This window comes from Canis lupus, chromosome 19 (assembly GCF_011100685.1).
Source record: "Canis lupus familiaris isolate Mischka breed German Shepherd chromosome 19, alternate assembly UU_Cfam_GSD_1.0, whole genome shotgun sequence".
Taxonomy (NCBI): Eukaryota; Metazoa; Chordata; class Mammalia; order Carnivora; family Canidae; genus Canis; species Canis lupus.
In genome coordinates, this window is record NC_049240.1 from 42,887,700 (window position 1) to 42,905,746 (window position 18,047).

General features: G+C 42.8%; 1 protein-coding gene across 1 annotated transcript in view; it reads right to left on the reverse strand.

Moving 5' to 3' along the window:
• The window catches only part of NXPH2 (neurexophilin 2), a 110,022-nt gene extending 98,524 nt beyond the window's left edge, over positions 1-11,498 (reverse strand). Inside the window, exon 1 of the mRNA XM_038565105.1 lies at positions 11,410-11,498. Within this exon, the coding sequence (XP_038421033.1) occupies positions 11,410-11,460 (51 nt within the window). The 5' untranslated portion in view covers positions 11,461-11,498. The remainder of the gene's footprint in view (positions 1-11,409) is intronic.
• Between the last annotated feature and the right edge of the window lie 6,549 nt (positions 11,499-18,047).

Below are 18,047 nucleotides of genomic sequence, written 5' to 3' on the forward strand. Positions count from 1 at the left end.
GACTCTCTCAACCAGAACATGACATCTTAAATGAAGCAAAACAAGAACTGAAGAAAAAAAAAGTTGGCATGTATTCATCATCTTGCCTAATTGATACTTTCCTGACACCCAGACCCTTGATTCTGCTCTATACATGCCTGGTTCTCCAACATTTCTGGTGAGTCACTCCATTCTCATGAATTTCTTCTCTGCTTAAGTTTGTCAGAGTCAGCTTCTGTTGCTTGCATAGCAAGAAACTAAGGTGTTGCAGATGGGAAGGAACACTCATCTTTGTTAAGCTAATGCTAAGTACTAGGCATTTTACATTTTTGTATATAATCATCACAACCCTATGAAATAGCTATAATTGACATTATCTTATGAAGAAACTGAAATTGAGTAGATCTATTGGCTTGTCCAAGATGCCAAAGAAAGCACTGGAACCCAAGTCAATCTGATATCAAAACCCATGCTTTTCCTCTACTCTGAAGTATTCATGGAGTATTAAGGATACAAACCTGGCTGCAGTTAATAGTATATGATGAATATTGGACGAGAGATTTAAGGCTGGAAAACCAGGCAAAAAAAATTTTAGACACGGTATGTTAAGAAAAAGGGAATCACAATCTTATTCTTAAAAGTTGAGTGACATAGTAAATCAAAAGAGGATTTAAAACAGATGATTCTATGGCATGTGGAATGAATTTACAAGGCTTGTTTTGGAATAAAGTAGACCAGCTAGGAGGCTGCTGTAGCGATGAAATGGCAGCAGGTGGAGAGGAAGAGACAGTTTACAGAAGGATTTGGAAGGAAATTTCATAGGATTTTGTGACTGAATGGATATTGTAAGGGCTGAAGAAAAATGAGCCAAAAAAGACTAAAAGATTTCCAGTTGCAATGGGGAAAGCTGAGTGAATGTATTTACCTTGCCTCCCTCCTAAATTTCCAATGACATGAACTAGGAATGCAAAAACAAGAATGAATGCATAGTGGTGCTAGAAAGAGGAAAGGATGCCAAAAGCCTGCAAGATTTGAGAACCTCTAGAGGGAGGAAAGAAGAGTGAATCAGAATGATGCAAAAGCCAGATGTGCGGAGCAGCCTGTAACCAAACAAAGGCAAAGGAGAACAGCGCCACTGAGTACCCTCTTCCCACCACCAAGCTCAGCCCAGGAGGAGCTGGGAGTGAACCAAGGCACCAGGGCAGCACCCTGGAGGCTGCAACGTCCCCCAGTGAGCAGAAAGAGGGCTGAGGCTCTGGATGCTCGCTCTTAATGTGAGGCTTCATTCACCTTGGACAGCTTACAGAACGAACTGCACAATCTGCCACAGAAGGCTTCTAGTTACAGCCATTGATCTAGAAAGGAGGAAGGCAGGCCCCCTGTTTGGGGGGCTGCTACTACTACTACTACTGCTTCAAAACATACAAACTTGGGGGGGGACATGGAGTAAATTCACAGGTGTGGAGTAAATTTTTTAAAATTAAAGTAAGGGCATATATAATTTTATGCTAAATAAATTTGAAGGTGCACAAAAATGCATACTTTTCTTTTAAAATTAATAAAAGGGAGGGCAGGGATCCCTGGGTGGCGCAGTGGTTTGGCGCCTGCCTTTGGCCCAGGGCGCGATCCTGGAGACCCGGGATCTAGTCCCACGTCGGGCTCCCAGTGCATGGAGCCTGCTTCTCCCTCTGCCTGTGTCTCTGCCTCTCTCTCTCTCTCTCTCTGTGTGACTATCATAAATAAATAAAAATTAAAAAAATATTAAAAAAATAATAAATAAATAAATAAATAAATAAATAAATAAATAAATGGGAGGGCAGCCCCAGTGGCTTAGAGGTTTAGCGCCGCCCTCAGCCTAGGGTATGTTCCTGGAGTCCCGGAATCGGGTCCCATGTCAGGCTCCCTGCATGGAGCCTGCTTCTCCCTCTGCCTGTGTCTCTGCCTCTCTCTCTCTCTCTCTTTCTCATGAATAAATAAATAAAATCTTTAAAAAGAAAAAAAAAAAGGCAGATCGTTTGCCTTGGCTTAAACAGCTTAATATTGGGAAAATATTAGGAAAATTAGGTTTCATAAATAAATATAAAAAGGTTAGCATTTTAGTCTGATCATTTTGAAGGATGCTAAAACCGTATCTGAAATTGACTTCTGCGATCAGCAAATTTATTTTAATGTGGAATATAAAAGTATATTTCTAACTTGATAGATTATCAGAAGCTAAAAGTAAACATCATATTTAGTAAAGTTTCCATTAAAGTTGGAAATATGAAAACCCCAACTTTCCCAATGTTTGTCAACACTATTCTGAAGGTTTTACTCAGTACACTAGAATCAATTTTAATTCAAGAGGCATTAATGTTTAATAGAAAGAGTCTAATATAAGATTATTTAGAGATAATACAATTATCTATACATAAAATCCAGGAGAATCAAATTAAAAATAATATAGTACAGAAATAGAACTCATATGAACATAAATATGCTCAAATAAATATCTTTCCTTGTATGCCAGCAAAAAAAAAAAAAATCTAAAATGTCAGGCATAGAAACAGTATCTACAACAACTCCCATGATGTAAAAAAATCCAGGAATAATAAAATAAACAATTGTGCAAGAGCAATATAAAAAAAGTATAGAAGTTTAAAGCAATAGAAAGAAGAATGATACAAGAATAAGAAATACAAATGATTAAATATGAAAACACACTTTATCTTCCTAATAAACAATGAGGTGTCTTCCTTTAATAGAGTGGCAAAGTTAAAAAAAGGAAAAACACTGTCCACAAAGGGGCATAGATACGCGAAAACACTATGTATGTATATTTTGGCATAGTCCATTAGGGGAAAATGTATATTTATCAAAAATCATATTGTACATTCCCAGCATTGAACCAGTATTTACAATTCTAGGAATTCATTTTAAATATTCACAAATATATTTTAAAAATCCAAAAGAGTCAAAATATTCATAAGGAATGGATCAAACACATTATGGTATGTCAATGCTATGAAACACTATGAATCCTCAAAAACATAAGTTGTTTTATATCGCATAAAAATGGCCACAATATATTTTTGCATTAAAAATGTTATAGAACATTATGCTGTGTTAGTATAATTATGATAAAAGCATGCATATCCATAATTTCTGCAAAAATACACATTAAATTATTCATAGTGATTATCTCTTACTGTGAGATGACAGAAAGCAGACGGGGCGAGAATGGCTATCTTAAAAATTCCTGAATATTAAAAAAAATTTTAAACAGAAATCTTAGGTTGGTTTCCCCAGAAGCAGACCCCGAGACAAGTGTTGGAATGCAAGTGATTCCTAAAGAAGCGGTTCCAGGGAAGTCGGGTAAGGGAGTGGGGCTGCAGGTCAGAGAGTGGAAGACAGCCATGCAGGTGTGTGATCTCAAGCAAAATCCACTTGAGGTAGTTTCAGGCCGCTGCCTCTGGAACATTCCGCCAAATCTCGGAGTGAGAGAACATGGCTTTCCATACCCTGGAACTGGTACCTGTGAATCATCTGTTAAGAGCTGGCTGAAGGGGGAGAAAAGGGAACAGGAGGACATTCTGATCATGAGTACTTTCTAACAAGATGCATCCAACACCAACACCGGGGGGTACTTCCCAAAGGAGATTTATAGTTGTCCAGTGTTAGAATAGAAACCAAAAAGTGGAGGGGATGGGGGGAGGGGGGGTGTTGTCCATAGACATGTTAAAAAGAGATCCAAAGAAGTCTGGGTGGAAGAGCCAACAAAATCCACTATGATATAGTATCTTTACAAATATAAGAAAGGGATGAGAGAAGAAGAGGAGGCTTGCTACTGCTAAAGCACAACTATGCTCACAGTTCTGCACAAGCATAAGCACCTACTAGGTAGCCCGGCCCCATCCCCCAGGCTTCTCACATTCCTACCGCCCCTTAGACAACCAGGATTAAGTGGCCCTTAACAGAAATCAAGACCTTTCACGCTCTTCCTGTTCACCTTTTCAGTCTTGAAGAAGTGCAGGTTGAGATCTTGAGAAATTAGAGGAACTCTCAAACCTCTCTTGATCCCAACTGGAACCACATTTACTGGGCCAACAAAAACCCTAAAGTTACATAAAAGCCAAAGCACTTGGCAAACTAAACTCTGTGAGACTAAATTGTAAATGCAACTCTTGATTAAGGGACATTGCAACTCCAGCAATGTGTTTGTTGTATTTACCTTCTTTGACTCTATCACAAACTTGTTTAACACATTTCTAAAATGAGTGAGTTGAGGTTTCTATCTCAGCATGGACACTGAACAGAATGAGATGTTACCCAGAAATGTTCCTCAAGCCTATCGCTCTGGATGTCAAAGACAGATCTCACAACCTCCTGCTATAAATGGAGGCTGCCCTGAGCTAACAGCTGGGCTGGGTAGACAATGCAAGGTTTATCTTTTCCGGTCTACAGTCCATCTCTGAAAACTTCAAAGCTTTTGCTTCTTCATCTGTAAAGTGGATGCAATAACTGTTGCTCTGCTTACCTTTCAGAGCTGATGTGAAGATAAAATATGGGATCACATATGTGAAAGAATCTAATAAACCACATAGTGCTTTATATCAAGTCACCTGTCTGAACACAAGGACACCATACATTAAAAAGGGGGAGGTGGAGACTTCAAGATCTGAACCCATGAATACTGGAAAGCACTTATTCAGGAAAAATGTGCTTGGCTTTGAATATGCTGAGTGAGTGTGAGTTGGTAGTAAAATATCCAAGTCAAAATGAACAGTAAACTATGGAGATATGGTCTTAGAGCCTGAACGGTAGGGTAGGAAGTGACATACAAATTTGGGGGTCATCGACACGGGATTCGCAGATGAACTCATGATTATGGAAAACACACCTTTGAAAACGTCACCTCCTTTTTTATCTCCATAGCAATATTCCTTATACTGACCCCAATTGTTGTCTGTTTAGATTACCAAAATGCAAAACTTTGTTAATAAAAATTATTGTTATCATTACTACAAAATGTTAAATAGTTCTTTAGAGCCTCTATTCTCTTACTGTATACATTATCCATTCAAAATATTGTGCAGATTGTCATAGTCCATCAATCATTTTCATTTTCACTGGCTAAGTCTGCACACACAAATAAGAGCTAGAAACCTGGACTGGAAATTACATGGACATAAATTAAACATGTGGTCTCTCCCTGCGAATAACTTCTTAAGTTATTGTTTTGAATGAGTAAATATACATGCTAGGTAACTTAAGGTAAAACTGATAAAATTTTAAAATTGTCAGTATTATATCACGATGCTTGAAAATCCCAATCCTGCATATTCTTGCATGAAGAGATTTAAACAAGTGCTTCTGTGATCCTAGAATTACTTTATTTGGCCCCGAACAGCAATAGCACAAAGTCAGGGTTCATTTTTCAAGACATTTACATTGTTTAAAGTGTAATTGGACTGAACCCCAGGACGAGTCAGTCTATTTCAGATGGCTTGTTTCCTAATGTTAAAACCACTGACATTTTCTCCATCTTTGATAGGGTCTCACATGTGAGCTCTTTGTTTTCTTTTAAAAATTCCATACCATTTACATCTGAACTCCTGAAACCTCTGGAGTTAAAAGTATTTCTGATTTAAAGAGGCTGGATTCTACTGAAGAGCACAGAAGTCCCATGATCATTTTCTGGTTGAAGTACAGTATTACTCTGTTATGTTGTTTATCTTAATAATTAGAATTTAACTGAGAGTCAATTTACTTTTTATTTAAATTAAAGCAATGACTAGATGTTGGTAGTTTTCAATTCAAAAATAGTATGGAGGAGAAAAAGCCTGACTATACCATTTTAATTTAAATTTTATTGATTTTGTTGATTATATGGGTTAAATAAATGCTCATCAATTCCCTTTGCCTACTTTCACTAATTTTCTCTTCCCATAAGCAGAGATAACATTTAATTAATCTTGCAATGTTTTAAATCTACTTCTAAATATACATATCATTTGTGATGTAGTTACACAGCATAAACTCCATGTAAAATTTATATTTAAAACAATTATGTCTGTATGTAACACATACTTTCTACAATAATGGAAGATGTAATTCATGAAAAGAAAAATCCTGAGACACTGTTACCATGTAACAAAAAAAAGGAAAGTAATGCTAGAAATCACTTTCCATCCACTTTATCATTAATGACTTCATTTACAGACGAGAGATTGAGGTTGCTAAGTGACTTGCCCAAGACACATACACACACGTGTGTGCACACACATCCACACACTTACACTCTCAGATCAGTCCTATTTTGTTTACTCCTATGTCCTCAACATCTGCTATGGTCTCAGTGCATAGTCTGGGTCAAAATAGTCAATATTTGTTGAATGTGCCATTTATTTAGAAATGAAAACACCAAATGCATTGTTCATTCCAATATACAAGTGGGAACATTTAAAATGTCCTTCTCAATCTTATAGTTTTTTGGGGGAGACAAGAAAGCCACAAACCGTGTGAAAGAAACTTGAAAATTCTAAGGATATGCAACTCTTAAGACAACACTATTATTGTAGTTTAAGTATACAAAACTTCTCTTGTCCCTTACCATACATCCATAAATCTCGGAGGGGCAAAATTTATAAGAACGGTAAGTTTAAAGACACTATTTTAATTTCTTGAATGATCTGACTAGGAAAAAGGAAAACATATTCTGTAGCTTTTGGGTTTCAATAGTGAAATTTTAATTTTTAATAGTCGTTCTACAAAGAAATGGCATTCCTTATTATATATTGATCTTGCAGCACAATGAACCAGTTTTTGAAGGTTTTTATCTCGATTTTCATAAATTAAAAATAACATAAAATGGAAGTTTTCAATCATATCTTAGAATTCCTTCTATAATATGAAAATCTATGCTGTAAGTTGCTTTAGATTCTTTTTTTACTGAACAACATTCTGAAATAAAAAATGGAGTTGTCATTAACACCGCTGGTCATTTCAAAAGTAGTAAAAAATTCAAGTAGATTGTTAGCAAATGAAGATTCATAAAAATAATTATTAGGGCATCTGAATTTGGCACAACTAAAACCGCTTATGATGAAATAACGTTTCAAAGTCTCACAATGGTGCAATATATAGGTTAATTGGGAAAGGATTATTTTAAAATGATTTAAACATTATAACCTCTGTGCCAGAATAATAGAGAAATTAGTTTGTTAAACCATCATCTTGCACACTATACGAATAACAAGAGAATAACCTCACATGGATGAGTGCTCAAAATCATTTGGGCCAATTTTTTAAAGCAGCTTTAAAATAATTGACTCCCAAATCAAGATATTAAATGCCAACTTCTTACCAGCAATAATGCTTATGGCTAAGATAGAAATGAGATTCTTTACAGAATCGCTGACACAGCCCTAACTGTAGGCACTTGAGTGTGCAGCTATAATTCTTTTTTCAAATCTTACCCAGCAATGCTTCAGGTAAAGGAGTCTGCAGAATATGTAAACAGTAAGAGACAGTCTTAGAGCTTTTACAAAAGCACAAACCTGTGACACATTTATATTCACCTTTGATTGCTACTACTAAATGTCTAAATCATCCAAAGTGTATTGATTAGCTCTTTAATAGGTAAAAGGTGGGCAACGTATTATAAAATCAACATTTCTTAATTCACCCGATTTGCAAGAGCTACACATTTTAAGCTGACAATGTAAAACCTCTAAAAGGTTTTTCAAAAAGCCTTCTGCCTTTTTTAGCATTTTGATCATTAATCAAAAACAATAAAAAAATATTTAAAAAACACCACAAGGATTAAGAAAGCTTTTCTTTTCCATTTGGAAATCTATTAAGCTAAAAAATAAGTTCCCAAAAGGAGTCAGTTTCCTAGGTGGATGGCATTTAAAACAGAACCAAATAACATAAATCTCAGAACAGGCCAAGGGAACGCAACTTACACGGGAGGTGAGTGTCTAGAACGGAGGACTTGGCTGTTTAATCCTAATTCTCATTTTTAAGAATGCCTAAGATAATGATTCTTTTAATGAGGAATTAATTTTAATGCCCGGCCAACTCTAAGTTGTAACCAATATATGGTGGTACTTTTACTCCTGTGCATTGTCATCTAGCCAACAGACTATTGATCCTACACTAGAAAACACTGTTTTGATGTTTATGGATCAGAACTGCATGAGGGAAATTGTGACTTCTGAATGGAAGAGAGTCATGAGTTACCACCTTTTGTAATTACGGAGCTGAGAATAAATACATGATATGAATACCTTACTAGACAAATATTAAAATTATTAATTTGTTAAAGATAAACAAAATACCCTTAATAAGTTCATGTGGGATGATACTATACAATGAGGATGACCTTAAAATTGTAACACCTTGTATCACAAGTATTCTGATTTTATATAATTCTAAAAACTCGCTAACTTACATCACTTCTAATTTATATTTTGCTTTATAAAATCATTATATCACAGAAAAACAAGTTGAAATGCATAACAAACTTATTTTAAAAATCATCACTGAATTTTATCTTAAACTCAAGCTAATAATCCATTTAAATTCAAATTTAATCTTTTTACAATCTGCATTTTACTTAAAGGCAAAAACCACACTTATTATGAGTTCCAAATTATCATATAAATCTGTAAGAAGTTGTCATCTGGCAAAGTCTTTACTTTGTATCATGTCAGGAAATAACACTCATTATATTATAATATTAATTTCAAATGCTAATTTCCTCATCATTAGATGGCAGAAAAGAAATAATGTGCTATTAATACTGTAATAAAGGATGTGTTGCTGAATAAGGATTTTGGAGAAAATAATACTTTCAGGATTGATATTTAAATTTTGCAACGGCCCTAGTAATCCTATCAATTAGGTAAAGCAACCTATCAGTTAAAACACTGGACACAGGCAAGGAGAACTGGACGAGGGCAGGTAACATACACACGTAGTTCATAGACTTCCTGCAATATTTATCAATTCGGATGACTGTTTTCTTAAAAATTTCAAGTATTACAAAAACATTCTCATTATTGTACCAAGATCATGTGGCTAGTGACTTAATTGGACTCAACGCTTTGCGATTGTTTTTGATGAAACAGACAGTTTTCTTAAAGTTAAATTTCAAAATCCCCAAATGAATCCACTACTCATTTAAAATACTTGGCATTTTTTAAAAAGTATATTCTTCGGGTTGCCAGGGTGGATGAAGAAATAAAATCCAATTCCAACAATAACCCAAACTTGCCCCTGCCCCCCGCCCCTTCCTGGCCCCATGGCAGATCTACTAAATACATTATGTCTCTAGGTCCTGGAAAAGTAAAAGACTAGTTTTCAAATCTAGAAAACATTTTATCCACTTGCTGTTGGGACTCAGCAAGTAAGTTCGGTATCAGCTGAAAAAAAGGTAGAATAAAACAGTGAACCTTCCAAAGGGCCAAATTATGACCTGCCCTCCTGGATACCTGCCAGGGTACATGGTGGGATTGGCGAATGTTTCCATTTAGGTCTACCCTCCTCAGCCACTTTGTTTTCCTTCCACATCCTAACCCCCTTGTGTTATATGACTGGAAACCGCTCTAAGAATGTGGAGAATGTAAACAGCCTTTTATTGTCCAAAAGGATGGCAGTATAAGGAATGTGTGCTTATCACACAGCTGCAGCTCCCACCTCACTTACCATGATAAAGTGCTCCAGGAAAAAAACATTACAACCCAAGCACAATCCAAAAACGGATTAGAATTTGACATAAGCTTCCTTAAAAATGAATCAATCAATCCATGCTGTAATATTAGAATCTAGCTCTTAAGGAGGCTATATAATCCCTTCAAGATGTATTTTCTATTTCCTATTGACTATGGTGGTGTGAAAAAAAAAAAAAAAAAGTAACATTTCCAATACGGTAGCTGATAGGAGAACTTTTTCCCAACATATGCCCAAATATATTTCCTCATCTTTAAGAGTCTAACTCAGTGGAACAGATACACAGTTCATGATCACTGAATGCGAAATTAAATTCACCGTGAGATTCATGAAGATATCCTGAAGATCTTACCTAAGTACCCGATTTCTCCAGGCTTCTGGAGTTTTACTCACACACACCCCACAGATGCTGCTGGTTAGCCCATCTTTTATCGGAATCCAGCTTAAACATTTTAAAAAGCAAGGGACCCTAAAGTCTAAGGTGGCATATACGTTGCATGCACATTACCTTAGTGGTAACATTTATTTTGACATGCAGTATTACATGTGGGCAGTATGTGAAGGCTCACTGAAGGACATCTGGGAACATCACTGCATTTTCCTCCTGATGCCACTGAAGGATTTCTTACTCAATGCTGTGCAAGTGAAGCTAATCTCTGTTGTAACCAGAATGGACGGGCCTCTCCCTGGGATCTGTCCCCTTCACTAACACCTTGTGGAATGCCTTTCACCCTCCATATCTGCACAGTACCTCTGCGTCCGCAGCATCATACGTCTCGCAGGGAAACTTTTTTGTAAGTTACTTCATCTTTCCCTCTAAAAGCAAACAACAGAAGAGAAGGAAAGAAAAGGGAAAGGGAGAGAGAATCCTTCTCTAAGGGGCTTGGCTTCTTTGACCTTGTTTGAACAGCCCAGAGCTATAACGTAAGCAAAACCTTAAGTATAATAAGGACCGAAGAAGCCCGTGGAGCCCGGAGAAAGCCCTGGGGACAGCGCCTTAGCTAGGTGAGCGCCCGGAGAGCAGGAGAAACGCCCCGCACGGGCGACAGCAGGGCCCTCCTCTCATTCTCCTTTCCAAGTTGTCTCCTGGAAGGTCTTAGTCGGGATCTCCCTGAAATGTGACTCACGGGCAATGCACAGGGCACCGAGGTGCGCTGGAAGGAGGCGAGCGCGGCGCGGCGCGGCGCGGGAGGAGCGGGACCCACGGAGGTCCCGGGCAGGGGCCGCCCCCCGCCGCCCCCCGCCGCCCTCCCCGGGCCCCTCGGGCCGCCCCGCGGGGGAGCTTCCCGAGGCGGCTCCGGCGTGCAGCTGCGCGAGCAGGTCCCCTGCGGCGGCCCCCGGGCGCCAAGCGTCTCCCCGGGGGTCCCGGCGCCGGGCGGCGAGCGCAGGGCGCAGAGCGATGCACCTGCCCCGCAGCCTCCCCGCTCCGGGTCGCCCGAGGTGTCCCCCGGCGGGGAGCCGCGGAGTGACCCCGAGAGCAGGGATGCGCGACGGCCTCCAAGTGCCTCCCGGCAAAATCCCGGCTGGGACCTACACAGCGCCGAGCCCCCTCGGACCCGAGCCCTGCAGAGCCTCCAGCTCGGACCCCCCCCCCTCGCCCGCCCCGGCCCGCGCACCCTCCTCCCGGCCACTTCGCGCCCCCCTCTACCCCAGCCCGCGGGTCGGTGCCCCTCGCGCTCCGCGCCCCCGGCCCGACGCGCCCCGCCGAGCACTCACCAGCTGCAGCAGCCCGGGGACCACGACGAGGGGCAGCGGCCGCAGGCGCATGGTGCCGGTGCCGGGGCCGGGGCCGGGCCGGGCCGGGCCGGGCCGGGCCGGGGCCGGTGGCGGCGTCTCACGAGCTGCGCGCCCTCGCCTGCCGCTCGCGCATCTCCACTCGAGGGCAGCGCTGGGCACGCGGGGCACCGCGCCGCTCTGGTCCCCGAGTCCGCGCGCAGCGCCGCGCCGGCCGGTGGGCGGGGAGGGGAGGGAGGGAGGGAGGGAGGGGAGGGGCGGGAGGGCCGGGAGGGGAGGGGAGGGGAGGGGAGGGCGCTCCGGGCCCCTGCGCCCGTCCTCGGAGCGGCCCGCGGGGAGCGTGCGGGGAGCGTGCGGGGCGCCCGCGGCTGGAGGCGGCGGCTGGGGCGCCGGGGGCGGGTTCCCGCGCCAGGCCGAGCGCGCCCCGCAGCCCGGGAGCCGCCGGGACCCGCTCGCCCGCTGGCCCGCTCGGGTCTCCCCGGGAGGTGCGCGGCGCGGGGCGGGGCGGGGCGGGGCGCTCCCCTCCGCGGCCGCCTGGCAGAGGCCCGCGGGCGAAGACCCAGGGCGGTCTGGGCGGGGCCCGGGAGAGCGCCCCAGTCCGCGGCCGCCGGGGGCGCGGAGGGTCGCGAGCGGCGGGAAGGGCTTCTGCAAGCGGGGAGTCGTGGGAGCCCCCCTGCACCTGGGGGGCCTGAGGGAGCGAGCGAGGTGTGCGGGCTGCGCTTGCTGGGGGGTGAGGGCGGCGAGGTCGCCGAGGGGCACAGGACCCCGGAGAGGATGGAGGACACCCCGCCGCGGAGCCTCCCCCTCGGGAAATCTGGCGAGGCGTCGTCTTGGAGCCCTGGCTGCAGCCCCCGAGCCTCGCCCCGATGCTCACAACTTGCCGGTGGAGGAGGGGGGGCTTAACCTGCAGCCACCCCGGCTGGGCCCTCGAGGGGAAGAGTCAGAGGACAGTGGGCCTCAGTCTTCCACCGCTTACGGCGGGTGGGGATTTAACCATCGTTCATCGGCCCTTGTATGTTATTTTTAACAGGTGGGAAATTTGAGGTCCGGGGATGAGCCTCTAGGCAGCTGCTTCAACGAGAAATGAGCACAACGAGGTTATTTCCTACATCCAGAAACATCCAGAAAGCTCTCCTTTACGGAAGAAAAACACGTTGAGGCAAGGGAGAAGAATCGCGATGGATTTCCAGTCTTCCACAACAAAAAGTGAAACTTGGGCTGAAATTTTAAGCCATTCCTAGGGGAATGTTAGGACAGACATTCTCCTCCTCTTACTACCCACCTCCACCCTAAAATCGTAATGAAAGGGGAGTCCCTAAGTCTTTAAATGGGCCAGGAGCACCTGTGAAGCAGAGCCAAGGATAGGAGGATGGACTTGGGCATGGCAAGGTCCAGCCTTTCCACGGGGTATGCCAAGATGGTACAGAGGGGGAGAGAGTTTATTCCCAAGTATCCTGGGATCCCGGTGTGACTTTGAAAGCATCTTGTCCCTGAGGCTGCAGGTGGGGCATCTCTCTAGGACAGCTCCATTCTGTGTAGGGAGGGGGGAAGGTAAGTGAGGGCCCAAGCCTGACTGGGAGGTCCGGGACCCTGTAGCAAAGGATGCCCCAGCCCTGCCCCACTTCTGCTTGTCCTCAGACTCTTAACTATTCCTTGCGGCAGACTCTTAGACATAATCACTATTTGCATATCTAAATCTATAATTCACCTCCCCTCGGGTCCATAAAAATTCTCTCTTTACCAAGGCTTAGAGACCACTTCTAGAAGGTTATTCTATCTTAGAAACATAAATAAGATCATTTCAAAAATTGGAAGACATCGCTATGGGTAGATCTCCTTGTCTAACTTTAGGTCCCTGGGATAAGGCTGCAAATTATTCACAGACAATCTTTGGGAAACAAGAAGGACTAAATGGGGAAGGGTTTGGCAGACATAGAGGAACCTCTTTTTGGAGAGGTGCTGCTGGGAGAGGAAGAGGAGGGCAGAGGACTTTGCAATATTTTCTTTTTTTTCCATATTTTATTTATTTATTCATGAGACACACACACACCACACACACACAGAGGTGGAATCATAGGCAGAGGGAGAAGCAGGCTCCCTGTGGGTCCTCTATCCCAGGCCCCCCAGGATCACGACCTGAGCCAAGGGCAGATGCTCAAGCACTGAGACACCCAGGCGTCCCAGGACTTTGCAAGATTTAGACTCATTTAGACTTGGTGTGTGAGCCTCGGCTGACTCATCTATAAAACCAGAAGGTGGGCTCCCTTCCTGATTAAGTAGTTTCTAATTCTGTTACCACTGTTTAAATGCTGAGTGCATGACTTAACACACTATTGAAATAAATAATTAAGTGATTTAATTACTGGCATACTTAACTCTTTAAAGTTGTTCATATGTCTTAGATCATTACTTTTGGGACAAAGACATAAAATTTTAAAGGGACCCAAACTTGGACGTGTCAGAGTAGTACAAAATATTCTTGCAAAGGAACGTGCTGTGAGGTTTTGAATTCCAAGCTAAAAGCTAAGAGACATGACCAAACTTTTTGTGTCCCATTGATAAGGCTGTGTAAGAGAGAAGTACCAACAGTCTCATTGATTAAGGCCTGGTATTACTGTGTGTGTGTGTGTGTTCATTTTTTTTTTTTTTTAAATAAGGTTACTACCAAGAGTTTACTGTTTTCTCCAATTTCTTGCAGTACATACTGTGGGAAAGTAGGAGAAAAGGAAAGAAGGAAGGAAGGAAGGAAGGAAGGGAGGGAGGGAGGGAGGGAGGGAGGAAGGAGATGAAGATAATATGTTGCTTTGTCCTTCAGAATCAGCAAACATGCAATAAACAAAACACAGTAGACATTACAGGAAAGTCTAAGTTCAATTCGAGGGAAGAAAGACCATTGTAATCCACTATGAAGGCTTCATGGCAGCGATGACATGGGAGGGGGCTCAGTTTCCAAGAACGGCCACGATGAGTCTATGTGGGAGGAAATGGGAAGAGCCTTTCCACATGGGAGGAAAAGCAGGGGGAAAGGCAAAGTGGATAGACTTCATAGGGCATAACTGAAGGATGGATGGACAATAAGTGGAAGAAACGTATTGAGGAAAAGTGAGAGGAAAGTTAGATTATGGGCTAGAAAGTAGAGATCTGAGAATGCCAGGCTAAATAGTTTAGCTTGATCTGCAGGAAATAAGGAGTCTTACAACTTTTTGGAGGAGGAAAGTCACACACCAAGTGGTGTATATATATATACACACACACACACACACACACACACACATGCAGGGTGGTCTTGAGGAGGAGGCCGCATGATGAGATGGTCATGGGAGTTGGAAGGACAAGAATGGAGAGACGTGGGTACAGGAGCTGTTATAAAGGAACGGCGAACTGAACTTGGGGTTGGAGTATTTTTAAACTTTCCCTGGCATACTGGAAGAATTTTTTTTTCCACTTTAAACATCACCACTTTCTCTTATAGGCAATTTAACAGCTAGAGAATCAGATCATTGCCTTTTCATTTTGCAAGGGTGGTTTTCACAGTGTGAGGGGAGTGAAAATAGTCTTTTCATATAGACAAGTGGCAGAAAGTGGAACCTAACAAATTTTACTGCCATAGGACTCCATTGTAGTCTTTATAAAAAGCAACTTACAGGGATGTCAATGCTTTGAGAGCAAATCTGTCAACTTGTGGCTCATCTGGACCGTTAGTTTTGTTCTTTTGCTTCTCCTCTGGACTGAACTTTTCTCACTCTCCTGTTCATATTAGCATCATCACCAGCATGTGCATAAAAACATTCTATGCAGTACATAGCATTTCAGAGCCAGAGTATACAGTAGACATTAACCAACTTTCTCACTTTATGTTTAAGGAAACAGAAACTCAAAGTGTCATGTGCCTTGCTGCGGGTCATCAGAGACATGTGGGCAAATCTGAAACTTGATTCAAGGCCTTCAGCTTCCCGCTGCAGCACACTTTCCAATTCATCACTCTGCCTCAGGTAGTTTTCAACTGGCCGGCAGTTGGAAAAGTTTTGATGTAGTGAAAGAATGAACCTTTAGCTAATAAGAGTTGTAGGAATGATCTATGGATGATAAAAGCCCCAGAGTCTATCTTATTATTAGGAAAAGATGTTAGACTGGACTGAGCCTGAAGCTTTGATCTGGTAATAATTTTAGAAGAGTGAGACATGAGGAGAATTGCATGGCGTGGGGCTAATCTGCAGCTCTCGGGGATGTGGGAATCAGGACTCAGGAATATGGCACTACTTACCCCAAGGAAAGAGGGAATTCTCAGGGAGCCTTTGGAACTCTTAGACCTCTGTCATAAGCTGGCGGGCTTTTAGTAGCAATTCTTAACAACTAAAATCCTTTTTAGTTGCCACTCTTGTTGAGTAATTGAATATCACTGAGTCACTATTTAATAAAATATGATGCCGTATTACATTGACTTTAAACCCTGACTGTGCATGGAGTGACTGGGGAATTTAACATCTCTGAAAGTGGGCTTGAGCACCATCATTTTCATCCAGGAGTTTTCACTATACAGTCACGGTTGAGAACTACTGCTCTACCAGAAACCTTTCTTTTTTTCCTTCCCCCCTTCCTCCCTTCTGTCCTTCTTCCCCTCCTCCCTATTTGTACAGAATTGTACAAATTGTACAGAATTGTAGCCACCCCGCTTTTGGAATGCACTGAAGTTTATTTATTTATTTTTTAAGATTTTATTTATTTGAGAGAGAGAGAGACAGAGACAGAGACAGAGATAGCGAGAGAGAGCACAAGCTGGGAGGAGAGGGAGAAACAGGCTCCCTGCCAAGCAGAGAGTCCAATTTGGGGCTTGATCTCAGGACCCTTGGATCATGACCTGAGCCCCAAGGCAGATTGCTTAACTGACTGAGCCACCCAGGCACCCCTGAAATGCACTGAGATTTTAATGGAGTATCACTTGAACCTATTTGCCTTCTTAGTTATGTTATATAGGACAGATCAGGAGAAAGCTAGAGATTCTCTTTGTAGATATTGGGGCCACGACTGGGGGATTTATAAAGTTTTATTACATAAACATATCAGTGGCTCCTGGTTCTGACTCAAGTCAAAGGATTCCTCTGTAGCAAAGCGGTTTTTCTCCACTGTTGGTGAACAGTACCTCTTCACCACCTCGTCCTTGGATGTCAGAAGGTGCTAACAGGGGTGTGTTGCTATTTGATGCCACTGTCAGCCACCGAGAGGAGAGGCTAGAAGGGAGAGAGGTGGCCTGGGGTTCCCAGCAGGTCCTGTGATGAGAGGGCTACTGGGTAAAGAGAACATCTCTCAAGACGGACCAGGCAGGAGAGAGCTTCTCCCTGAGGGCTAATACTACGTCTCTACAAACCAGACCGATTTGTTTTATAAAACTTTCATTTTTTCCATGTAAGTTTCCATACATTGTCCATATATGTGTAATTATTTGCCTGAATAACTGCTTTTCCTACTTATACATCAAATATGATGGGTGTCACAACTAGGAAATCATTTAACCTGCTTTGGATGTTGCTTCCTAGATGGAGTGAAGGCAGAAGAACAGAGCATAGAATGTTAGAACTATGACATCTTGCTTAACCCCTAAGTTTATAGATGAAGAAACTGAGGCTCAGAGAGGGAAAGTGATATTCCTAGGGTCACACAGCCAGGCCACAGCCAGAGAACATCAGACTCCAGATCAGTTGCTCTTTTGACTTCAGTTGTTCTGGGCTTATTCCGGGTTGAGATAGAGTGCCTACTGCCAATCCGCAAGGCAGTTAAGAAAGGCACAGCAGGGATCCCTGGGTGGCGCAGCGGTTTGGCGCCTGCCTTTGGCCCAGGGCGCGATCCTGGAGACCCGGGATCGAATCTCATGTCGGGCTCCCGGTGCATGGAGCCTGCTTCTCCCTCTGCCTGTGTCTCTGCCTCTCTCTCTCTCTCTCTCTCTCTATCATAAATAAATAAAAATTAAAAAAAAAGGCACAGCAGAGGAAAAACACACTGACACAACACTAGCTTGGGTAATCAAATGGAAATTTTCCAATTTGAATCAAATGCTTAGGTTTCAGAAATCTGGGATGCAAAAAATTTGAGTAGGACTCCCCCCCACCCCCCAATATTAACAAGGTACTGTTGGTTACTAGCGCCCAAACAGGGGCTCAAATCAAACAGTGACAACGGGATCATGTAACGGCTCCCATGAATAGGAAGTTCAAAGGCTGAAGGTAGTTTCAGGCAATTTGAGGTTAGATTAAGAAATTTTTGAGCAGAGTATTGGGTTGGCCATCCTGAGTGTGTAAGTGCCTTAAAGTGGGGCTGGGGCCTACAGTTGCAGGGAGCTTGTGGTTAAAACTCATCCTCCCAGGAGCTCATTTTTGTGATAGTCTGACACCTCCAACCACCTCCAATTTTCTGCAGAAGGAGGTCGACGTTGTTTCTTTAGTTCTCTCACTGACTCTTTTTCAGATGTCTTTTTTTTCCTTAACATTGTCTTTTCTTGCTCAAAAGTGCTGCCAGTTTTCTTAGATAGATACTTGAATGACTCGCATCTAACTGCTCACACTCCCGGTTTTCTGTATCTGCCTCAGCACCCATCACCTTGTTTATTAACACAGACCCACACCTGC